This window comes from Eleutherodactylus coqui, chromosome 10 (assembly GCF_035609145.1).
Source record: "Eleutherodactylus coqui strain aEleCoq1 chromosome 10, aEleCoq1.hap1, whole genome shotgun sequence".
NCBI lineage: Eukaryota > Metazoa > Chordata > Amphibia > Anura > Eleutherodactylidae > Eleutherodactylus > Eleutherodactylus coqui.
In genome coordinates, this window is record NC_089846.1 from 7623797 (window position 1) to 7650198 (window position 26402).

General features: G+C 45.1%; 1 protein-coding gene across 1 annotated transcript in view; it reads right to left on the minus strand.

Moving 5' to 3' along the window:
• Positions 1-19642: 19642 nt before the first annotated feature.
• Positions 19643-26402, minus strand: part of RABL6 (RAB, member RAS oncogene family like 6) — a 35410-nt gene continuing 28650 nt past the window's right edge. Inside the window, exons 15-16 of the mRNA XM_066580152.1 lie at positions 25397-25452; positions 19643-22636 (exon numbers count right to left, since the gene is read on the minus strand). Coding sequence (XP_066436249.1) covers positions 22442-22636; positions 25397-25452 — 251 coding nt within the window. The 3' untranslated portion in view covers positions 19643-22441. The remainder of the gene's footprint in view (positions 22637-25396; positions 25453-26402) is intronic.

Here is a 26402-nt window from a genome sequence, read left to right on the forward strand (position 1 = left end):
GGAGGGAAACTCAGGAGGCGGGGAAACACAGGAGGGCAGATAACGGGGGGGGCTAATGCAGGAGACGGAAACACAGGAGGAGGGGAACACAGGAGGGGGGGAACTCAGGTAGGGAGAGAAACACAGGAGGGGGGCAGTAGGGGAGGGAAACTTAGGAGGGGTATACGTGAGGGAGAGAAACAGAAGGGGGGAACGCAGGAGGTGGGGGGACACGTGAGGGTGGGAAACAAGAGGGGAAAACGCAGGAGGAGAGGGAAACTCAGAGGGGGGGGGCACTTGAGGGGGCGGAACAGGAGGGGGAAACGCAGGAGGTGGGGGGACACGTGACGGGGGGAACGCAAGAGGGGGAAACAGGAGGGGGGGACGCAAGAGGGGAAAACAGGACGAGGGAACGCAAGAGGGTGAAACAGTAGGGGGGGACACAGGAGGGGGGGACACAGGAGGGGGGAACGCAGGAGGGGGGGAAACGCAGGAGGGGAGAAACACAGGAGGGGAGAAACACAGGAGGGGAGAAAACACAGGAGGGGGGAAAGTAGGAGGGCACAAAACGCAGAAAGGAGGGGGGAAACACAGGAGGGGGATTCTTCTAATAAATTTGTTCTATATGGCAGCTCCTCTGTGTGCTATATAGGGTTACCACCTTTGTAAAAAAAAATACCGGCCCTGATACAAGGGGGTGTGGTTTGGGGGGCGTGGCTTATTACAGCATATGTTTTTTCCTTCCATTATTCTAATGGACCCAACTAGTAATTGGGCCCCCTTTGTGGACCCAACTAGTAATTGGGCCCCCTTTGTGGCCCCAACAGTAATAGTGGCCCCATTAGTAAGTCCAATAGTAACAATGCCCCCAGTAGTGACTCCAGTAGTAATAGTAGTTGATAAGTCTGACTGACACATCATGGCTGTCCAGAGTTTACTCCACAGACTTTGTATGTGGGACTGCAGGACTCCATTGCTATAGACGCAGGAACAGAAGCAGTTGTCCTTAGTAACCAATCAGAGCACTCCTTTTATTTTCTAACCTGCACTGTAAATATGAAAGCTGGAATCTGATTGGTCGCTAGAAGCAACTGTGCCACTTCCTACCAGCACATACATGAGGTCTATGGATAATGGTGCCCTATATATCTATCTAATGTGATCTGTGGAGGAACGGTCAGACAGCCATGTTGTGTCGGCCACATTACACGGGTAGCTGTGTCTATACTGAGGACCGGGGTATCTTGGCTTCAGCTGATGACACATCATGGCTGCCCACGGAACTAACGTGCGCCATTATCCATAGGCCTCATGTATGAGCTGGCAGGACTGATCTGATTGGTTACTATGTCTATACTGAGGCCCAATCAGATCACTCCTTTCATTTCTTAACATGCATGGAAAGATGTAAGCTGGAATCTGATTGGTTCCTGGGAGCAGCTGTATCACTTCCTGGCAGCACATACAGGAGGCCTATGGATGACGGAGCCCGATGGTTCCTTGGATCCACCTTACGTCTGATGCACCGGCGTATTCAGTTTTGGTCCATGAAATATGCAATGCTTTCACGGACTGAAACTGAGCAGTCTATGGGGTGCGCAAATGCGAATCCTGTGAAATGATGGAATGAACTTTACAATTTTGACATCGGGGACTAATTAGGCTGCATATCCTTTAAAATCACGGCTTGGGTGCGTCCCGCGCCAATGTGAACGTTCCCCGGCAGCACAGAAAGTACAGTATAAAGCGCCGATACATACGTCATAGCGTGACCTTCACAGTGCAAATAGTCACGCTGTCACATGGTTTTGGCCCATACACTCGCGTGAGAGCGTCCTTATACACAGCGCAAATACGGCCATGTGAATGAGGCCTAAGGACGCTTGCAGACGACCGGATTTGGACTGTGGAATCCGTGATCGTCACCCGCGCAGACAATCCGCGGCATTCCACATCCATTAGCAAGAATACAACATTCAAAAATTGCAGCATGTTCTGCTTTTGCGCGGTGGCTTCCATTGAAGTCAATGCGGAAAAAGCGGTGATTTAAAAAAAAAAAAGTACTGCGCATGTCTGACCGCGAGTTGTCCGGACATTCCATAATACATATAACACCAGGTACGCGCAGATGCCCGCTGGGCACAGGGTCGGGTTCCGCTGCAGACTCACCTTCACACTGAAAATCACGCGATTTTTGAGCCATGCGATAGTGCGAGAAAACGCAGAATTATGAAACCCGTGGTTTTCAGTGACTTTATTCCCATTTGCGATGTTTTCAAACCGCGGCACGTCTTATATTTCTACGCTTTGTTTTTTTTTCTCGCCCATGTTTTCCTTTGGAGCCTCCGATTTATCGCATCGCAACGCACGAACTTGCGATGCGTTTTTAACATTAGCAACTCCGGTTGTCGTCTATCACACGAGAAAATCGCGTGAGAACAACGCATGAGCACATATGCGATATTGCAGTGATTTTCTCGCAGCGGTTATCGCACTCGCCAGTGTGACGGCGCCCTTAGGCCGTAATCATACAGGAGATGGCAATGTAGCGCGATTCTCCTGCGTCTGTGATGTGTTGTTGAACGAGCAACGTTCAGATGAAGCAAATTTAGACGCGCAATCAACATCCGAACGTTCCCACAGGAAGCCATTGGTTCTAATAGCCGCAAGTTTTTTGCGCACGTAGGTCCCCGTGTGAAAGAGGCCTCAGCACTCATGTGAATTAACCCATTCGAACGGTTCTCTTCCCGCACGAGCGCCGTCCATCTTGGAATCGGACAGAAGTCGCACAGGTGAAATCACTCGCGGGAATACAGCCTGCTGCCGACCGTGGAGGAAACTCTGGGCAGCCATGATGCGTCAGCGAGTTCAAGCGGCGTCAGCAGAGATATAACCAATCCCGTCACTCCTATCTTAACCCGCAGTGAAAAGATGACAGCTGGAATCCGATTGGTTGCTAGGGGAGACTGCTGGTGCGTCGCAGTCTATATAATGGCGTAAAGCTGCCCATACCGAAATCAATAAAAAACGCCATCGTTCACGATTACCGCTAGATGTATGATAGGAATACAAGCCGTTTCAATGAATGACATTTTTTTCAGCGCAGCGTCCTCTATATACGCCGCGTCAGATCATTTACGTTGGAGTGTTCCCGCGCGTTTTTCACTATAAGTGCGATCCCGTCTGCGGTATTACTGACGGAATACGGACGGCACACGGACCCGTGAGAGTAAACTGCGCTCTACATTTTCTCTGATTTTGCACGTAGAAAAAAAATTGCGGCATATTTTAATTTGGTCAATTCACGGAGCTAATTTGCCCGTGATTTCTATGGGAGTGTACATGAAACGTAGCGAACACGCTACATGCGTGTGCAGAGCATTTTTTACATATATTGCTAAAAGACAGAGAAAACAAAAAAGTGACATCAACTGGGCCTTCTAGCTTTTTTTTTTTTGCTCACTTGAAAAATGGCCGACACATAGATGATACATGCACGTAAAAAATGCACAGACGCAACAAAATGCAGGCACTACGCACATACAGGGGAATCGCCTACACCCATGCGAATGAGCCCTAAATATAATGGAAACGAACTGAACCCTTGTCAAATGGACGCCAAAGTCATGTCCGTCGCAGTAATGACAGCGAATGATTCCATTTGTTTGCATTCAGGGGTTCCGTCACAAAGCTGTGGCCCCAGAAGGGATCCCACGGCGAGGGTAATAGCGCCGCGGGAACAATACTTCAGCCTCTGTTCACATTTACCGCTCTATTTCATCATAGGAACAGGAAGATGGAAACCCTGCAGTAAATGGATCCATCCTGTGATGGAAGCGAACGGGGGATGGATGTCGTTGGTCTACTGGGGGTCCGTCCGGGTTCTGCTTTGCTGTTTGTCTTTTTCCCGGACAAAATAGCGCTATTTTGTCCCGGATTGTTAGACGGATCACAGAATAAATATTATAAGGGTAATTATCATCTACGAGGATCACGTGACCTTGAGACAGTCATCAATGAGAAAGACTATATAATACAATGGGATTTGACCTTGCAACTCATATAATACAGTCATCGATGAAAGCGACTATGATGTCATTTACTATATAACGGCGCCAATAAGGGCACAACCGCCAACATTTCAGCAGGAAAAATACTCGTTAACCCCTTAGTGACGGCCAAAACCTCTTTTTACTGACCTCACTAACGGGCTTTAAACCTGCACATACATCTTTTTAAGGCAGTGACTTGGCTGACTAGTGACGGCCAGAGTCCTGCTCTAACAGCCAGGAACAGAGAAACCTCAGATCCTGGCAGTCTAACCTCTTACATGCCACAATCAATCACAGATGATAGGGGGCTCTGTCACCTATCGGCACCCCGCAGTATGATCGCAAGATACCAATGGGTTCCCATGGCAACCAGAAACACCTCTGTGTCTACCATGGAACTTAGCCTATGCTGTCATAGGCATAGTAGAATGCACTACATAAGTAATGCAGTGTACTATTGTAGTAATCAAGCAATTACATTTTAAGTCCTCTTCAGGGTCTAGAAATTAGTGTCAAAAAAGTTCAATAAAATTTAATCCTGTTTTTAAATCCTGTTAAAAAATACACATTTTTTCTTCACAAAAAACTTTTTAAAATGATTAAAATACAAATTTTCTTTAAAAAGGCATCACATAATAGGTATTACTACGTCCGTAATGACCAGACAATGGAAATATTTCGTTATTTATCTCGCACGGTGTACACAGACACACACTTTTTGCCACAAAAAACTATTTTTAATGCATAAAATGCCCAAAATTAAAAGAAAAATCTGAATATTATCGCGGTAGTAACGACCCAGACAATAAAAAACACGTTGGCGCTCGTCACACTCAACGTCAGGAAAATAATTTTTTAAAAACTAACGTCAGAATTTCTTTTTTTTTTGTTTTTTGTTCGCCTCTCTAAAAACACAATAAAAATCAATCCAAAAGTCAAAGTGGTCCCAATAAGAACTACGGCTCTTCCCACAATGAGCCCCACGGAGCTCCGCGGCCCGGAGATAGAAATGTCCGCAGTGGGAACAAGTTTTCTTGAAGGCTGCTTCAAAACGTGCGCCGAATGGTGCGGCTTTGAAGCGGCCTTTCTGCCTGTATTCCGCTGCAGAAATCTCTCCCCACAGATATAAGAGTCCGCCGTGGAAACGGCGCCAAAATTGACACGTCGTGGACTTGAATTCAGCGTCCCATGTCAGTCTGTTGGCAACATGTGAAGGGCATTTTTTGAAAATCTCGCCCGCTTTGCTGGTGAGTCTCGGGTTTAAAAACGCATGCGGAATTTCAGGGCGTAAAGTCCGCACGGATATTCCGCCCCGTGTGACCCAGCCTAAGAAAGTCATCAGCCTATTTATACCGTATGGTGAGCGCTGTAAAAACGAAACCAAAAACAATGGCGTATTTTCTGGTTGGGGGGTGGGGTCTTCCCCCCCAAAAAATGTAATAAGTTCTCCAACACATTATATGTCCCCCGGAGTGCGGCCAGTAAAATATACGACTCGTCCCACAAAAACACGAGCCCTGGTACGGCTGTCAGCGAGTAATGAGACGGTGAAAATCACAAAATAGGCCAGTCACTAAGGGGTTAAATCTAGGAGAACTCTTAAAGGGCCAGCGCAATAGAAAATGACCTTCCGCTTATCTAGACGTTCTACTATTATGAGGATGCGACGGAGTGGATTCTATTACATAAGACCCAATGATGTAACATGCTGAGCCGGAACGTATGCAGAATGGAGAATCCGTCGCGATCCGCGCCGCACACAGATACAGCCCAGAATACAGACGACATCCCATGCACCATCGCTGCTCGCAGTAAATGACATGTTAGACGGATGAGGTCATTAAATATGGCTGCACACACCTCGGGACGGATGGGACCCGGTGATCTGGCAGATCCCCAGCCGTAACAAGCTCCTTATTACAGGGGATCATTAGGCAGCCTTAATCCGGTGTCATCTGAGCCCCCCTCCCCCGGACGCAGTGTGTGGTACCCAGGATGCAGTGATACAATGGAGCCTGATGTGGCAGTGCCCAGCAGGCTGGCATCAGTGCCCTCTGCTCCTGTGCCCTGCTACCCCCCTGCGTTTAGGATGCTGTACCCCCTAGAGGCTGCATGCAGGATGTGACATTGCTCAGCAGCTGGCATCGATGCCCTCTGGATGATGTACGTACCCCGTGCTCTCCTGTAGTATGGATGCAGGATGTGATCCACCTCTGTTACACCCTGGATGCAGGATGTGGCATTGCCCAATAGCCTGGCAGGATGCTATAGTGTAGATGCAGGATGCTCCACTGCCTGGCAAAGTGCAGCATGAAGGGATGCCCTGCTATCACCCTATTGCAGCCTGGCATCTGTGCCATCAGCTCCAGGCTGGCATGCCCTACATACTGTGCAGGATGTGACATTCCCCTGGCATCACTGCTATCTGTGTGATGCAGGATGGATGCACTGCTGATGCATGAAGACATTGAGCTGCCCCTCTCCTCTTACCTTCCCCTCCTCCTCCACAGCCAAGGGTCCGGTGCCCCCCACTGCCCAGGCTTGCATTGCCAGTCATGCCAGCCTCCCATGCTGCCTCCTTAGCTCCATGAGCCCCCCAGGTACCTGTTAATCTCTGCTGTCTCCTTAGAAGATTCGAGCTTGCAGTTTGAGCATCAACAGCGCCCCTGGCGGTCGCTCAGCAGATTGCAATTTAAAGAGCCAGTGCGGGTGCCATAGAGAAGGCAATAAGGGATTTCCAAGGGTGGGGGTAGGGCTGCATCTCCTGAAGGACTAGGACTGCTATCCATACTGCAGCCTCAGTGCATCCTGGGCCAAAGGGTGGTCATGTGTGCAGGCACACAGGAGGTTAACCCCTGGAGCAGGAGGGGGGGGGGGGGGGGATGTCTCCTTCATGCCTCTTTGGAGATAGTGATTTCCATTAGGACAAGGTAGGGCCCAGAGCTGTAGATGAATCTGCTATTACCCTGTCACACAGGGGCGCAGACCTATAGGGCAGCCTGCACCCGCCATGCATCCCCCTGCTGGTATATGAGACCCCGCCAGTTATATCCATGCCCCCTGCCCACTGTGGGTGCCAGTGCTGTAGAGATGCAGAACTAGTAATTCCCTCAAATAGCCGGATTACTGAACTGCCTGAAGGACTGGATGAAATCTGACATCTCAGGATATATCCGCACCAATCCAGGAGGAGCAAATACACAATTCTGGGACTGATGTGCAGAGCTGTCCAATTATATTATATCACATCCACCTATCTATCTCATATCTATCTCTTTCATATCTACCTATCTATATTTATCTAACTATGTCGTATCTATCTGTTTATCTATCTCATTTCTATCTATCTAATGTCTATCTATCTATCTATCCATCTCATATGTATCCATCTCATATCTATCTATCTATCTCATATCTATCTATCTATACATCTCATATCTATCTATCTATCTCATGTCTATCTATCTATCCATCTCATATGTATCTATCTATCTCATATCTATCTATCTATCTTTATCTAACTATGTCGTATCTATCTGTTTATCTATATTTATCTACCTATCTATCCCACATCTATCTATCTATCTATCCCACATCTATCTATCTATCTATCTATCTATCTATCTATCTATCTCATATCTATCTCCTATCTATCTATCTATCTATCTATCCATCTCATATGTATCCATCTCATATCTATCTTCTATCTATCTATATTTATCTAACTATGTCGTATCAATCTGTTTATCTATCACATATCTATCTATCTGTCTCCTATCTATCTATCTATCTGTCTCATATCTATCTCCTATCTATCCATCTCATATGTATCTATCTATATTTATCTAACTATGTCGTATCAATCTGTTTATCTATCACATATCTATCTATCTGTCTCCTATCTATCTATCTGTCTCATATCTATCTATCTATCTGTCTCATATCTATCTATCTCATATCTATCTATCCATCTCATATGTATCTATGTATCTCATATCTATCTATCTGTATTTATCTAACTATGTCGTATCTATCTGTTTATCTATATTTATCTATCTATTTATCTATCTCATATCTATCTATCTCCTATCTATCTATCTGTCGCATATCTATCTATCTATCTAGCTATCCATCTCATATGTATCCATCTCATATCTATCTCCTATCTATCTATCTATCTATCTATCTATCTATCTATCCATCCATCTCATATGTATCTATCTATATTTATCTAACTATGTCGTATCTATCTGTTTATCTATATTTATCTATCTATTTATCTATCTCCTATCTATCTATCTATCTATCTATCTGTCTACTATCTATCTATCTGTCTACTATATATCTATCTACCTATCTATCCATCTCATATCTATCTCCTATCTATCTATCCATCTCATACGTATCTATCTATATTTATCTAACTATGTCGTATCAATCTGTTTATCTATCACATATCTATCTATCTGTCTCCTATCTATTTATCTCCTATCTATCTATCTAACTATCTGTCTCATATCTATCTATCTGTCTCATATCTATTTATCTATCTATCTCATATCTATCTATCCATCTCATATGTATCTATCTATCTCATATCTATCTATCTATATTTATCTAACTATGTCGTATCTATCTGTTTATCTATATTTATCTATATATTTATCTATCTCATATCTATCTATCTATCCATCTCATATGTATCCATCTCATATCTATCTCCTATCTATCTATCTATATTTATCTAACTATGTCGTATCAATCTGTTTATCTATCTATATTTAGCTATCACATATCTATCTATCTGTCTCCTATCTATCTATCTCCTATCTATCTCATATCTATCTATTTGTCTCATATCTATCTATCTGTCTCATATCTATCTATCTATCTATCTCCTATCTATCTATCTCCTATCTATCTATATACTATCTATCTATCTCATATCTATCTATCTGTCTCATATCTATCCATCTATCTCATATCTATCTATCTATCTATCTGTCTCATATCTATATCTATCTATCTATCTGTCTCATATCTATCTATCTATCTAAGATCTATCTATTTATCTATGTATCTCATATCTAATCTATCTCCTTTCTATCTCATCTATCTATCTCGTGTCTATCTCATATCTATCTATCTTATCCATCTATCTATCTCATATCTAATCTATCTCATATCTATCCATCTCATATCCATGTATGTATGTATCTATCTTGTATCTATATGTCTATTTATTTCACAGCTATCTCATATATATCTATCTCATGTCTATCTATTTATCCGTCTATCTAATATCTATCTATCTATCGCATATCTATCTCATATCTAATCTATCTCGTATCTATCTGTCTATCTCGTATCTATCTATCTCATATCTATCTATCATCTATCTATCTATCTCATATCTACCTATCTCATATCTAATCTATCTCGTATCTATCTATCATCTATCTATTTATCTCATATCTATCTATCATCTATCTATTTATCTCATATCTATCTATCTGTCTCCTATCTATCTATCTATCTATCTCCTAGCTATCTATCTATCTGTCTCATATCTATCCATCTATCTGTCTCATATCTATCCATCTATCTATCTGTCTCATATCTATCTATCTATCTCAGATCTATCTATTTATCCATGTATCTCATATCCAATCTATCTCCTTTCTATCTCGTGTCTATCTCATATGTATCTATCTTATCCATCTATCTATCTATCTCATATCTAATCTATCTCATATCCATGTATGCATGTATCTATCTTGTATCTATATGTCTATTTATTTCACATCTATCTCATATATATCTATCTCATATCTATTTATCCGTCTATCTAATGTCTATCTATCGCATATCTATCTCATATCTATCTGTCTATCTCATATCTATCTATCTACCTATCTATCCATCTCATATTTATCTCCTATCTATCCATCTCATATGTATCTATCTATATTTATCTAACTATGTCGTATCAATCTGTTTATCTATCACATATCTATCTATCTATCTGTCTCCTATCTATTTGTCTCCTATCTATCTATCTGTCTCATATCTATCTATCTATCTCATATCTATTTATCTATCTATCTCATATCTATCTATCTATCCATCTCATATCTATCTATCTATCCATCTCATATCTATCTATCTATCCATCTCATATGTATCTATGTGTCTATCTCATATCTATCTTTATCTAACTATGTCGTATCTATCTGTTTATCTATATTTATCTATCTATTTATCTATCTCATATCTATCTATCTATCCATCTCATATGTATCCATCTCATATCTATCTCTTATCTATCTATCTATATTTATCTAACTATGTCGTATCAATCTGTTTATCTATCTATATTTATCTATCACATATCTATCTATCTGTCTCCTATCTATCTATCTCCTATCTATCTCCAATCTATCTATCTGTCTCCTATCTATCTATCTCATATCTATCTATATACTATCTATCTATCTATCTCATATCTATCTATCTATCTGTCTCATATCTATCCATCTATCTCATATCTATCTATCTGTCTCATATCTATCTCTATCTATCTATCTGTCTCATATCTATCTATCTATCTCAGATCTATCTATTTATCCATCTATCTCATATCCAATCTATCCCCTTTCTATCTCGTGTCTATCTCATATGTATCTATCTTATCCATCTATCTATCTCATATCTAATCTATCTCATATCCATGTATGTATGTATCTATCTTGTATCTATATGTCTATTTATTTCACAGCTATCTCATATATATCTATCTCATGTCTATCTATTTATCCGTCTATCTAATATCTATCTATCGCATATCTATCTATCTATCTCGTATCTATCTCATATCTATCTATCATCTATCTATTTTTCTCATATCTATCTATCATCTATCTATCTCATATCTATCTATATACTATCTATCTATCTATCTATCTCATATCTATCTATCTGTCTCATATCTATCCATCTATCTCATATCTATCTATCTGTCTCATATCTATCTATCTGTCTCATATCTAATCTATCTATCTATCTGTCTCATATCTATCTATCTATCTATCTGTCTCATATCTATCTATCTATCTATCTAAGATCTATCTATTTATCTATGTATCTCATATCTAATCTATCTCCTTTCTATCTCATCTATCTATCTCGTGTCTATCTCATATCTATCTATCTTATCCATCTATCTATCTCATATCTAATCTATCTCATATCAATCCATCTCATATCCATGTATGTATGTATCTATCTTGTATCTATATGTCTATTTATTTCACAGCTATCTCATATATATCTATCTCATGTCCATCTATTTATCCGTCTAATATCTATCTATCTATCGCATATCTATCTCATATCTAATCTATCTCGTATCTATCTATCTATCTATCTCGTATCTATCTATCTATCTATCTCATATCTATCTATCATCTATATATCTATCTATCTCATATCTAATCTATCTTGTATCTATCTGTCTATCTCGTATCTATCTATCATCTATTTATCTCATATCTATCTATCTATCTATCTCCTATCTATCTATCTGTCTCATATCTATCCATCTATCTGTCTCATATCTATCTATCTATCTCATATCTATCTATCTCAGATCTAGCTATTTATCCATGTATCTCATATCCAATCTATCTCCTTTCTATCTCGTGTCTATCTCATATGTATCTATCTTATCCATCTATCTATCTCATATCTAATCTATCTCATATCCATGTATGCATGTATCTATCTTGTATCTATATGTCTATTTATTTCACATCTATCTCATCTATATCTATCTCATGTCTATCTATTTATCCGTCTATCTAATATCTATCTATCTATCGCATATCTATCTCATATCTATCTGTCTATCTCGTATCTATCTATCTATCTATCATCTATCTATCTCATATCTAATCTATCTCGTATCTATCTGTCTATCTCGTATCTATCTATCATCTATCTATTTTTCTCATATCTATCATCTATCTATCTCATATCTATCTATCTATCTATCTGTCTCATATCTATCTATCTATCTCAGATCTATCTATTTATCCATGTATCTCATATCCAATCTATCTCCTTTCTATCTCGTGTCTATCTCATATGTATCTATCTTATCCATCTATCTATCTCATATCCATGTATGTATGTATCTATCTTGTATCTATATGTCTATTTATTTCACATCTATCTCATATATATCTATCTCATATCTATTTATCCGTCTATCTAATGTCTATCTATCGCATATCTATCTCATATCTATCTATCTATCCATCTCATATCCATCCATCTATCTATCTTCAATGCAATTCAATGAAATATTATTGGCAGGACTAAATAAACAGTAGCATTGAGGGATAGGGGTGAGGATTTTTTTTTTGGGGGGGGGGGGGGCAGGGCCCCATCTATGATGGTGTATTAGGTAGAGGTATAGAGGTCCACGACATATCACGCTCCTCTCAGTCTATGGCAGGCACTGACATATTGTGCTCCTGGGGCAGCGCTGTTTTCCGGTTCCTCCTCCCTGGAGAAGTCGGGGCAGATCAGAGAGTCTCAAGGGGCCACAACAAACTGAGACGTTATTGGCATATTGTCCGTGTGCCATAATGGCTGACAGGTGGGGGGCAGTTATGGGCCAGAGCACAGGAACACACAATATTGTGTTTCTCTTTGCCCGTCATGTTTTTTGGAACTTTTGGGACACGAACGTCTATTTCCAACCTGGGCCACACGGAATGGCATCGAGGGCCACACGTGGCTCCCGGACCGCAGGTTGTGAACCCCTGCAATAACACATATAGTTTGTGCTGTGTTAAAATAGCAAATCTGTCCACAGTAGCGGGCGATCCTAAAAACCCATCCTGTCTGTGGCCAGAAGTGAAATCTGCAGTACAGAGGCCCAACACGCGACAGGAAAAACCGCACACGTATAACGCAACCACATGCAGAGTACTGACGGAGGATGATGGAAAAACGTACCATACCACCTGCTGAGCCGTGTATCTAATCCTATCATCTGTGATACTGTTTGTTGAGTCGTGTATCTAATCCTATCCTGTGTGATACTGTCTGCTGAGCCGTGTATCTAAGCCTATCCTGTGTGATACTGTCTGCTGAGCCATGTATCTAATCCTATCCTGTGTGATACCGTCTGCTGAGCCGTGTATCTAATCCTATCCTGTGTGATACTGTCTGCTGAGCCGTGTATCTAAGCCTATCCTGTGTGATACTGTCTGCTGAGCCATGTATCTAATCCTATGCTGCGTGATACTGTTTGCTGAGCCGTGTATCTAATCCTATCATCTGTGATACTGTTTGTTGAGTCGTGTATCTCTAATCCTACCCTGTGTGACACTGTCTACTGAGCCATGTATCTAATCCTATCCTGTGTGATACTTTCTGCTGAGCTGTGTATCTAATCCTCTCCTGTGTGATACTGTCCGCTGAGCTGTGTATCTAATCCTATCCTGTGTGATACTGTCTGCTGAGCCGTGTATCTAATCCTCTCCTGTGTGATACTGTTTTCTGAGCCGTGTATCTAATCCTATCCTGTGTGATACTGTCTGCTGAGCTGTGTATCTAATCTTACCCTGTGTGACATTGTCTGCTGAGCTGTGTATCTAATCCTATCCTGTGTGATACTGCCTGCTGAACCATATATATAATCCTATCTTGTGCGATACTGTCTGCTAAACCGTGTATCTAATCCTATCATCTGTGATACCGTTTGCTGAGCCATGTATCTAATCCTATCCTGTGTGATACTATCTGCCGAGCTGTGTATCTAATCCTGAGTGATACTCTCTGCTGAGCTGTGTATCTAATCCTATCCTGTGTGATACTGTCTGCTGAGCCGTGTATCTAATCCTATCCTGTGTGATACTGTCTGCTGAGCCGTGTATCTGATCCTATCCTGTGTGATTCTGTCCACTGAGTGGCTGTATCTAATCCTATACTGTGTGATACTGTCTGCTGAGCCGTGTATCTAATCCTACTCTGTGTGATACTGTCTGCTGAGCCGTGTATCTGATCCTATCCTGTGTGATTCTGTCCACTGAGTGGCTGTATCTAATCCTATACTGTGTGATACTGTCTGCTGAGCCGTGTATCTAATCCTACTCTGTGTGATACTGTCTGCTGAGCCGTGTATCTAATCCTATCCTGTGTGATTCTGTCCACTGAGTGGCTGTATCTAATCCTATCCTGTGTGATACTGTCTGCTGAGCCGTGTATCTAATCCTATCCTGTGTGATACAGTCTGCTGAGCCGTGTATCTAATCCTACCCTGTGTGACACTGCCTGGCTGAGCCGCTGTATCTAATCCTGTATGATACTGTCTGCTGAGCCATGTATCTAATCCTATCATCTGTGATACTGTTTGCTGAGTCGTGTATCTAATCCTACTGTGTGATACTGTCTGCTGTATCTAATCCTATTATGTGTGATACTGCCTGCTGAGCAATGTATCTAATCCCATCATGTGTGATACTGTCTGCTGAGCAATGTATCTAATCCCATCATGTGTGATACTGCCTGCTGAGCCATGTATCTAAATCCTCTCTTGTGTGACACTGTCTGCTGAGCTGTGTATCTAATCCTATCCTGTGTGATACTGTCTGCTGAGCCGTGTATCTAATCCTATCCTGTGTGATACTGTCTGCTGAGCTGTGTATCTAATCCTATCATCTGTGATACCGTTTGCTGCGCCATGTATCTAATCCTATCCTGTGTGATACTATCTGCCGAGCTGTGTATCTAATCCTGAGTGATACTCTCTGCTGAGCTGTGTATATAATCCTACCCTGTGTGATACTGTCTGCTGAGCTGCTGTATCTAATCCTATCCTGTGTGATACTGTCTGCTGAGCTGCTGTATCTAATCCTCTCCTGTGTGATACTGCCTGCTGAGCTGTGTATCTAATCCTATCCTGTGTGATACTGTCTGCTGAGCTGTGTATCTAATCCTATCCTGTGTGATTCTGTCTGCTGAGCCGTGTATCTAATCCTATCCTGTGTGATACTGTCTGCTAAGCTGTGTATCTAATCCTATCCTGTGTGATACTGTCTGCTAAACCGTGTATCTAATCTTATCTGTGATACCGTTTGCTGAGCCGTGTATCTAATCCTATCCTGTGTGATACTGTCTGCTGAGCCGTGTATCTAATCCTCTCCAGTGTGATACTGTCTGCTGGGCCATGTATCTAATCCTCTCCTGTGTGGTACTGCCTGCTGAGCCGTGTATCTAATCCTCTCCAGTGTGATACTGTCTGCTGAGCCGTGTATCTAATCCTCTCCTGTGTGGTACTGCCTGCTGAGCCATGTATCTAATCCTATCCTGTGTGATACTGTCTGCTGAGTCGTGTATCTAATCCTCTCCTGTGTGATACTGTCTGCTGAGCCGCGTATCTAATCCTCTCCTGTGTGGTACAGTCTGCTGAGCTGATGTATCTAATCCTATCCTGTGTGATACTGTCTGCTGAGCCATGTATCTAATCCTCTCCGGTGTGATACGGTCTGCTGAGCTGTGTATCTAATCCTCTCCTGTGTGATACTGTCTTCTGAGCCATGTATCTAATCCTCTCCTGTGTGATACTGTCTGCTGAGCCGTGTATCTAATCCTCTCCTGTGTGATACTGTCTGCTGTGCTGCTGTATCTAATCCTCTCCTGTGTGATACTGTCTGCTGAGCTGTGTATCTCATCCTCTCCTGTGTGATACTGCCTGCTGAGCCGTGTATCTAATCCTCTCCTGTGTGATACTGTCTTCTGAGCTGTGTATCTAATCCTATCCTGTGTGATACTGTCTGGTGAGCCGTGTATCTAATCCTCTCCTGTGTGATACTGTCTGCTGAGCCATGTATCTAATCCTATCCTGTGTGATACTGTCTGCTGTGCTGCTGTATCTAATCCTCTCCTGTGTGATACTGTCTGCTGAGCCGTGTATCTAATCCTATTTTGTGTGATACTGTCTGCTGTGCTGCTGTATCTAATCCCATCCTGTGTGATACTGTCTGCTGAGCCATGTATCTAATCCTCTCCTGTGTGATACTGTCTGCTGAGCCATGTATCTAATCCTCTCCTGTGTGATACTGTCTGCTGAGCCGTGTATCTAATCCTATCCTGTGTGATACTGTCTGCTAAACCATGTATCTAATCCTATCCTGTGTGATACTGTCTGCTGTGCTGCTGTATCTAATCCTCTCCTGTGTGATACTGTCTGCTGAGCCGTGTATCTAATCCTATTTTGTGTGATACTGTCTGCTGAGCCGTGTATCTCATCCTCTCCTGTGGGATACTGCGGCTGCTTTCTCCCAGCACATTACTTGGACTGTTGGCCGGATCCCCTGTTGACTCAGAGCCCAAGCAACCAGCAAGTCCCGGCTTGTACAGTCTAACCGCCAAAGAGCACAAGCAGCGATCTGCCAGCGGCAGCCAACAGTGTCAGCTGTTCTCCTCCAGTAATGGAGCGAGTAATCACCCAGCTTTCCCGCCACCCTGAGCAGTGACTCGGTCTAGAACGGCACGCTGGGGAGACATGAATCATCACGGACGCCTCTCTGGCTGATGCCCCCTGATGGCGGCCACCCAGCTTTCCCAGGTGCAGATATAACCCCACCTCTACAGCCGCTCCGATAGCCGACACCTTCAGGAACCTGATGGACGTTATATGGTACCAGCTGTAGTGCGTGCCAAGTCCCAGCTCCATGCTGGCGAGCGCCAAGGGAGACGGCCGCTGCCCTTCTTATCCTACGTGAGTATATTACAGCGAATGCGTCTTCCTCTGGAGGCCGGGCAGTGGCAACCACAATCAGAGTTGTCATAGGGATATTACGCGGACACAAACCGCCATCTACACACAAAGTGGCTGGAACAGCAGGACATTTCACGAGTGCCCACGGGGCGGGTGTGCTGAGGGGTAGCAGCTGCCCAAAATCTGGTGCCATAAGTGACGCACTACGGCTCCAAAATCCTCTGCGGATGCCACGCATGATGACAGCGGCAGCATATTACCCACTGCGGATTTAACCCTTTCAAATTGAAGGGTGCGAAGTCTGCTGCAGATTCGTGTCAAAACCTGTGCAAATCCTCTACATGCAAACACACCCTGCGGGCGAGCCACCCTCAGGCTAGGGCAGCCATACCAGATTGGTGGGGGGCTGCCGCAAAGGAGCGCCACCAATCAGATGTTTGAGGAGGCCACGGTGCCCACTTGAGCTCTGCAGTCTTCTCTTGCCAGTGCCGTCCCATACTCTACCTGTCGCTGTCATGTAGAGCTGTTATACCAGGCACCACCACTATAAAATGTACGGCGCTGTGACTGCTCTGCATTACAGAGGTCGCAGCCTCTTCAAACAGAGGATTGGTGAGGGGCACATACAGTGGACCCCCACTGGTCAGATATTAACGACCTAGCCTGAGAAGGTTAGATCAGTGGGACCCCCCCCCCCATCACTAGATCAGGGGATTCCTGCCGTCCTACGTGCTGCTGGCGAAGAATGCACTGCAACCAATTACCGTGAATACTAAGAAAGCTAATTGTAGCCACTCATGATTACCCACAATGCACCGCTTACTAGCGGCCCTGGGGTTACGCTCCTCGTAGCTATAGAATCGTTATCTTTCGAGGCTCGGCGGAATTGTCAATTTTCTGTAAAGCGAGTATTTTCCACTAAAACTAAATATAGAAGCTGCAGAAGGAGGGATGTTCCCTGGCTGCGAGAGAATCCAGCGTTTCCATAGCAACAGGTTTCCTTCGGCCGCTGCAGAAAGCGCCATCGCTTCCATTTATTAGTAGGAGAATCCTGCCGGCCGGGTCTTTTCTCTGCCCTGAAGGTGACACTGCGGGGACTTGTCCCTGAGGACAGAGCGAACGGAGAGGAGCCGCAGCCCAGACCGCCACCACTACACCTGCACAGGAGGAACAACGCAGGCCAAAATGACTCGTCAGTGCTGCGCTAAATGTACCCAATTAAAGGGAAAATCCTGCATCTACATACATACATACATACATACAACATAGTGTAAAAAGTTGGGCAATTTTGCAGGTAATGTGCAATGCATACAATCTACGGAGTCGCAGTCATCGTACTCCAGTCACCACCACAGCTGCACTCACACTGCTGGCGTTTCAGCATGTGCTGCTTGTTCAGTGTCTGCACACACTTTGCTCTGTGACTTGTATGCTAAGATCTACTCCGACATCCAGATAACTCACAGGAGCCGCACAGGGTGCCATTTACAAAAACAGCCACCAGAATGGCCCATTTACACGCAACGATTATCGCTCAGATGAGGGTGATAACAGTTACATGTAAACGCGCGGCCGTGGGGCACGATTCGTTCACTTGTTGCTCATCGCTGAGTTTCAGCCTGCATAAAATTAGTGGTTAGTACGTTGGCTTATCGTGTGGTTTAAGTGGCATTTGTTTAGTCTTTGCAAGACTGAAAGACTGGAGTGACTGGTGGTAAACACAAGGACTACTTCTTCACAGGACACCCGTGTTTATTCCCACTAAGGCCGCGCTCACACGTAGCGCCGGCGAGATGCTGAGATTTTGATTGCGGCGTTTTGTTGAGATTTTACGTTTGTTTTCATCTGACCCGTTTTTAACGCACCCCAACATTGTGATGGGTGGTGATGTGCGTTAAAAAGCGCAAAACTAGAGGAGAAAGTGCTTGCGAATCGCAGCGCTAGAACGCGCCACGTGCGAGCGCATGTCTGCGAGGCACCATTGAACTTATTGGGAGCCTTATACCGCGGTGTTAAAACACTGCAGTAAAAAGCACATGTGAGAGGACTAATTAATATCCTGCCAGCCAAAGCTATCCTCGCATAAACAACCGCCCACCTGAGCAAACATATGCAGAGCTCACTGGAGCCAATGAGGGAAATGGGGATGTCACACGATTATCTGTTCAACTGTTCAGCATTTTATGCACAAAAGTTGTTAGTTGGTTCAAACGATAATCATTACCCAGAGTAAGTAGTGTATGTACACAGTGACTCCACCAGCAGAATAGTGAGTGCAGCTCTGGAGTATAATACAGGATGTAACTCAGGATCAGTACAGGATAAGTAATGTATGTACACAGTGACTCCACCAGCAGAATAGTGAGTGCAGCTCTGGAGTATAATACAGGATGTAACTCAGGGTCAGTACAGGATAAGTAATGTATGTACACAGTGACTCCACCAATAGAATAGTGAGTGCAGCTCTGGAGTATAATACAGGATGTAACTCAGGATCAGTACAGGATAAGTAATGTATGTACACAGTGACTCCACCAGCAGAATAGTGAGTGCAGCTCTGGAGTATAATACAGGATATAACTCAGGATCAGTACAGGATAAGTAATGTATGTACACAGTGACTCCACCAGCAGAATAGTGAGTGCAGCTCTGGAGTATAATACAGGATGTAACTCAGGAGCAGTACAGGATAAGTAATGTATGTACACAGTGACTCCACCAGCAGAATAGTGAGTGCAGCTCTGGTTATATATGCAATTCTCACACCTAAGAGCACCTTTACTAATAAAGTCCTGGCGGAAAAACGACACACTAAGAATTCACGCAATGTATTGTCATTTATTTGTCAAGTTTCCAGTGGGTGGCGCTGCGGGTCCTGCGCTGAGCGGCTCTCCGCGTCGTACACAGCAGGACGAGCACTTATCGGCTCTGTAATGCAATATATCATTGTGTTACTCCTCCGACACGAGAGGAGCTTTCCAGAGGCGATCGCCGGATTCCAGGAAGGTCTATGTAGTGATGGCCAAAGACTTATTGATAAAGCTTTTATGGAGATTATAAAGTGAGCTGCAGACAGGAAAGACAGACCCGCCGCTGGCATCAATCAATAGTTCCAAGCCGCGGTCAGAGCGCAACGCCGGCCAATGGAACGGCCCGAAAGTAGGAGAAATAAAGTGAATGCAGATTATGGTTCTATGGAGCGAGAGGCCGCCTCTAAATACAGCCCACCCTGGAAACGGAGGGGGGGGGGGACCAATCAGCAGCTGATCGTCATTAAAAAAAAAAATAAAGCAATTGCTCAGTGTCCGTGTAAAATGTGCAGGCGCCCACCCCTACGCCCGGTCATCTAACATGAGTGCTGATGTTTGTAGCGGCTCTAGGATTCGCGAATGTATTAAAGTGAACTAGCGCCATTGTAGTTCGCCTTATCTGTTTCAAAATGGATCCGGCGCGGCTGTGAGATAGCGATGCCGCCGCTCGAACAATAACTATGCAAGTACTGCACCTATGTAAGGTTACAGACGGGATGACTTCTACTCCAGTCACATCTAAAGCTGCATCCAGAGTGTGCAGACTTTATTACAGACACCCTGCCTTCCATAATTGGCGCTTCCCTGTATGGAAATTCTCCCCGTGACCACGAAGTGTAGCATTAAAACCATAAGTTTTCCGTGGATCAGTTTGAGTGATGAGAAAATCCAAGAATTTGGACAACTTCTAAAGAAGCCTGGCCATCGGTGCTAGACTAGCCGAGGCCAGGACTTCACTGCCAACTGCTGGGGGGTGGGGGTGGGTGGGGGGTAACGTTGTGGATAGCATACCGAGAATGGCGCGATCAGGGATAACATCCAGCAAAAGGGCATCCTGTGGATGGAAACAACTCATCACTGAAGGGGTCGGAGGAGGATGTCAGGAATCATAACTAGCAGTCGCTGCACAGTCAGGAGCAGCTCGACACAACGCTGGGGCTTCAACTAAACGCATCGGCACAATTGGAATGGCCTCTAACAGCAGACGACCAGTTCCAGTGCCATTATGTCTAAGAGGAACAAAAAGAAGAGAGCGGGCAAAAGAGCGCAAAACTTGTATCACTGAGCAGCAGATGGGTCCAGATCTCTGTTGCCAATGTGAGGTCAGACTTTGGCACAAGCAGCATGAATCGATGACCCCTTCCTGTCAGAACATCTAATCTGCAGCAACTGCATGAAGCTTCCTGTCCACAGGGGCCGATATTCCTGGAGAACAATTTCATCACCTTGTGGAATCTACGGCGCGACGAATTGCTGCAGTTCTGAAGGCCAAAGAAGGAGCAACGCGTCACTAGATGGGGTCTCTAATAAAGTGGCCGTTCAGTATCTGCGAGTAACTTTACGTTTCTCTTTTCAGTTACGCCGAACTCAACCGCTATTTTATACACGGAACCCCAAGTTTATGCCGCTGGGCCGTAATATGCTGCATATTCCTCGTGTGCAATCGATGGAGTTCAATGATGGCAGCGCAACTTTTTTTTTTTTTTTTGCCAAAGCCCAACAAGCAATCCGCAGACACATCTGTGGGGACGGAGGACGCCATCAAACCTCCGAGACCCCGGCAGCAGCTAGAGACCGGTGGAAGAGCAGGAGGACGCCTGTGCTTTGAGTGGGGAAGGAATGGGTTTTCAGGAGGTCAAGGGTCACCAAGGAGCCCTAAGTACAAGCCAGGCGGCATAAGAAGGGGCGGAGTTATGGAATGTATTGGTTTCATGCCAGTCTGGTTTTGACCTCAAATAAAATTTGGTTACGAATGTTAGAAAGTACCGGAACACTTCAAACTCAGAGGGGCGAGGAGACAAAGGGAAGACTCAACAACCGCACTACAAACACAAAAGAAAATGGAAGCGTCTCACCGTCCGCTCTCCCAACCAATAATTCTCTGCCTCCCCCTTGACAGATTAATGCAACTGGGGAGTTCTTGGATATATTGGGGTCCGGGGTGGCCTGGGACAGTAAGGGGGTAACACTTACTTTTACAGCGAGCTGCATTGAGGTTAGGTTAAAAACAAGCCACAAAATTAGGGCAAAGAACAGAAATCTGCAGGAGTGACCCACCACCACAAGGGGGCGTGAGGAATAATGCGCATGACCGTAGATCGGACCATAGGGGCGTCGCTGCAGACAGACGCATTGCATGCTGGTAAGAGTGACTTTCAACCTTTGCAGGGAGTCTGACGGGTTGGTCCCGCCACAAGTTCACTAGTGAGGAGACGGCAGAGTTCCTGGAAGGCCGTGAAGAGATCACGGTGTAGTTTCTTTTGGTTTGTACAGTACGATGAAGGTCAGTGGCGAGCGGAATGGATCTGTAAGGGGACAGCTGAGGGTCTCCGAGCGAGCGAGACATGTATAAGTGCTTCCTCAATCCTCCTCCCGATCCAAGCACTTTCTGTAGTTTCCCACAAAGTTCTGGGTGAGCAGCAATGACTGAAGATAAGGGGGAGTGAGAAGATGGACAACTGGTACCGTCTCTCCACTCTGAGGCGCTCGTGCCCCGCGGCATCGCCATGCTGAAGAACAAGGTTGTGCTTGCTCTGGGTGGAGGAACGAGGTGAGGGAGGCAGAGATCCATGGAAGAACATGGACACCTAAAGCTCCTCATACTCCCCACCTGAACTCGGCTTGCTGGGTTCACCTCCGCCAAGGAACGCCTCCAGGTCATCGATTTCTTTCTTTTCTTTGCTTTTCTTGGGCTTCTTCTTCTTCTCTTCTTTTCCTTCCTCCTTCTCTTTGCTTTTCTTGTGTTTCGTTTTTTTCTTGGTTAATTTTTCTTCTTCCGGAGCCTAAAAGCAATCAGGTATGGGGTATCAAGCTACTTGCAAGTAAAAGGAAGCCCCCTAACAACTCAAAATGCCCAAACTAGCCCAAACATAGAAAATTCAGCCAAAACATTCCCATCAATTCCTCCCTTAGAGGGGTGTCAGTTATGAACTATTGCTGGCCTATCCTTAGGATATGTCATCATTAGTAGATGAGCGGGGGTCCACCTCTCCGGACTCCTGCCGACCAGCTGTTTGCCAGGTAACCATGCTTGTGTACTGAGCTGATTTCTGCAGGAAGCTCACAGCTCTGTTCTCACTCTAGTGGGCAGACTAGGTATTGCAAGCAGATTTTCCATTGAAGTGAAGGTCCTGCAATAACCAGCCTGGTCACTGCAGTAGGAATGGAGCGGTCTGCTTCAAGTAGAAATCAGGTCACTGCATGAGCTCACGTACCTGTCAAACAGTGGATGGGGGGGGGGGGGTACTGAGAGGGCAGACCCCATTGATCTACTATTGATGATCTATACTGCGAATAGGCCAATAATGGTTTACAATTGCACTACCTCTTTAAAGCAACCCTCCAGTCCTGGGCCAAGCTTCTGTGCAGTGACTGGAGGGGGAATTCTATTACCTCTTGCCTGTCCTCTGCACCGCTGTCCCTCAGATCTCCGATTTCCCGGGCCCTGTTTTTAGTCTTTCAATATGGCCACTGCAAGGGTCTGACTACTTAATGCAAACCGTGCATTGTTATTGTGCGAGACTGCACTACAACTATCTCGGATTGGTTAGCGCTGCTCATGTGATCAGCACTGGCCAATCAGAGAGCAGCATTAAGGGCCTTGGACTTGCAGTGGCCATCTTGGAAGAGAGAATTGGGGACTGGGAAGTGGCAGATGCAAGGAAGAACAGTGCAGAGGACAAACAGCAGGTAATATAACTCCCCATCCGGGCCCCCGAATATAGTTTTGTACCGGGAGTCGCCTCAATCTCCTCCTGCTTTTGATTGTATTTTCTCACATATTGTAATTAAAAATGAAAAATACAAAGAAAGAAAAAAAAAACCAAAAAAAACCAAAAATCTTCTGTCGGTTTCGTTTCCTGCAGTGAGGTGTCTGCAGCAGGAGCCTCCCCCTCTGCAGTAAAGCACAGTGTTTGCTGTGACGCTTTGCTAAATCCCACCCCTCAATGATCCACCAACCGAAAATGGAAGAAATCAGCGGGAAATTAACCAGTCTTGATACAAGATGGCTTCCCTCAGGATCATGCAAAAATCATCATGGCCATGTCTACCCCGTTACTTATCATTCATTTCCAGCTTTAGAAAGGGCCGTGCCAAGATGCATGACTCCTCCCACAATGCAGAGGCGGGGCAAAGAACTGATCGTTCGGGGTCACGTCTTCAGCGCCTGCAGCCATCAGCCAGAGGAAACTGAGCAGCCACATATTATCCCTGCAGGTAGTACTACAGGCCAGCAGGGGGGGCTCTGTTCTGGGTCACAGACGGGGTCCCTCTGACAGGGGACGAGCTCTTGAGGGTAGGTTGTTCACAACGGAGTTTTGCCACAAAATTCTTACCAAATCCGCATCTTATTATATTCAGTGGGAATCTGATGGTCCATCCTGGGTGGAGATTTTCTGCAGTTGGATTTCAAAATGTTCAGGAAGAAACCGAGCAGCGTGAATCCCAAATATTACTGCAGCGCAGAAACCCAAGGAAAAACCTGGACTTTCAGAATCCTCATTTAAAGGGACTCTCTGGTCCAGAAACAAAGATGGCGGCGCCGATTCCCTGACTACCAGATGCACACGGTGTATTAGTATGCAGCATAAGGCCTCCTTCCCACGAACGGATTTCTGCGCATGCTCTATTTGCCGCGGGTGTACGCGCGGACGGCTTCCATTGCAGTCAATGGAAGCCGTCCGTTCACGCTATCTTCCGCTGTAGCACAGCGGACGATAGCGTGAAAACGCTTCCCCGCCTACCGCCGCCGCGTCATGTGACGCGGCCGGCCGCATAATGTGACATGGTGGGCATGTCACATGACGCGGCGGAGGTGGGTGGAGAAGCGTCATGCGGGAGCGAGGATGCCGGAACCGCAGTCAAGTTTGGGGTCTCCTGGGGGGGGCACCGTGACGGGCTCCGCCGTGGAATTTCGCGGCGGAGCCCGTCACGGCCGTGTGCAGCCGACCTTAGGCTAAGAGACTCACCTGCTTTGGCCGGTTACACCAGCATGTAGTGTCTGACTACTGATGCACACAGTATTAGTATGCAATGGTAGTCACAGAAGCGGTTTGCCCACCTTTCTTTCTGGATCGGAGGGCCGCTTTAATTTCCTTGGTGCAGTAGCAGCGAACATGCGTCACTAATTTCTGGATCATATCCAAACGGTTTCCGGTGCTTAAAAAATGCCGGGGTCCTTGTTAATTTGAGAATTGGAAGGGGTGGGAGTGGGGAATTATGTTCTGACTAATCACTAGCACCCCATACGAGGATGGATTTCCCTTTGCTACAGCGGGGCCATTATGCCGCATAGATCATAACACTGTAGTAAATGGTTATCTATGCCTGAGCTGAGCCAATCCGCTATAAAATACTATCACCGGGTCGGCCTGCAATCATGCGGCTGCAAGCCAGAGAAAGCAGCAAAATTCTGCTGTGAAGCGGGTACGACGCCAGCAGGGTAGAGCTGTGTGAGCCGTGTGACCCGAACACAACGTCCCAGAGAAGCGCGGGGCTCGGAAGCAGTCTGCCAGCTGCGCTTGTGGAAACGGGTAAGTTACCTCCTTGGTTTTCTTTTTCTTCTTCTTTTTCTCCTTGGAGGCTTTACTTTCCTTATCTAGGAAAAAAAAAGGAAAAAATTACTAATCGTTACACGAGGTTGTGCCAAGATATAAAGGGAACCCGTCGTCACCCATGAGTCTTTGTTATGGTGGGCGTAGGGCAGTTCCTGAGGAGGCCAGGGAGGTGCTCTGCATACTTACCTGGCTCCCAGCTCTGTCACCGAGCGGACTCCTCTCTGCGGGGCGTGCGCAGGTGCAGACATACACCGCTCTGCATGGGAAGGTGCGCACAGCATGCAGAGAGGAGGCCACTGAACGGTCCGCAGGTGACAGTGCGGGAATGGGGAGCTGGGCAAGTATGCTAAGCATATCCCCCAACTCCTCTTCCCTGTCCTATAAGCATTATACACTTTGTTTGTGGTGCTCACAGCTTCCCTTTAAAGGGGCACTAACTTTTCAGACAACTCCTGCTCATCTACTGGCTTGTGCCAGTGTCATCATGTATGTAGTATACTTGCATTAGAAATCGTGCTGCTTTACCACATTTGAAGTAGCTGCCACTAGGGGTCTCCCTTCCAGCTTCTCTGCAATCCACTGTCTTTAGGTACAGAGCTGACAATGACACATGAAGGTTTCCATAACAACAGAGGGAGGGGCCATCTTTACAGGCAGCCCCCCTGCAGTCACAGGCTGACAGATCTGCAGACAATGTGATAACAATCTCCACAATCCCTTCCTCCTCTTCTGGTATGTATGTATGTATGTATGTATGTATGTATGTATGTATGTATGTATGTATGTATGTATGTATATTATAGTGGGTTTACTAACCATTTGGTCAGAATGTGTCAAAATGCCTGAGAAAGCAGAAGAAGGACAGACATTTAGATACTGCCATCCTGCCGATTGGACCAGAGACAGTGCCATGCAGGAAGTAAGAGCAAGGAAGTCAGGACAGTGAACTACTGGCAGAATGCAAGCCTTGCTACATGCCCCTTGCATGATA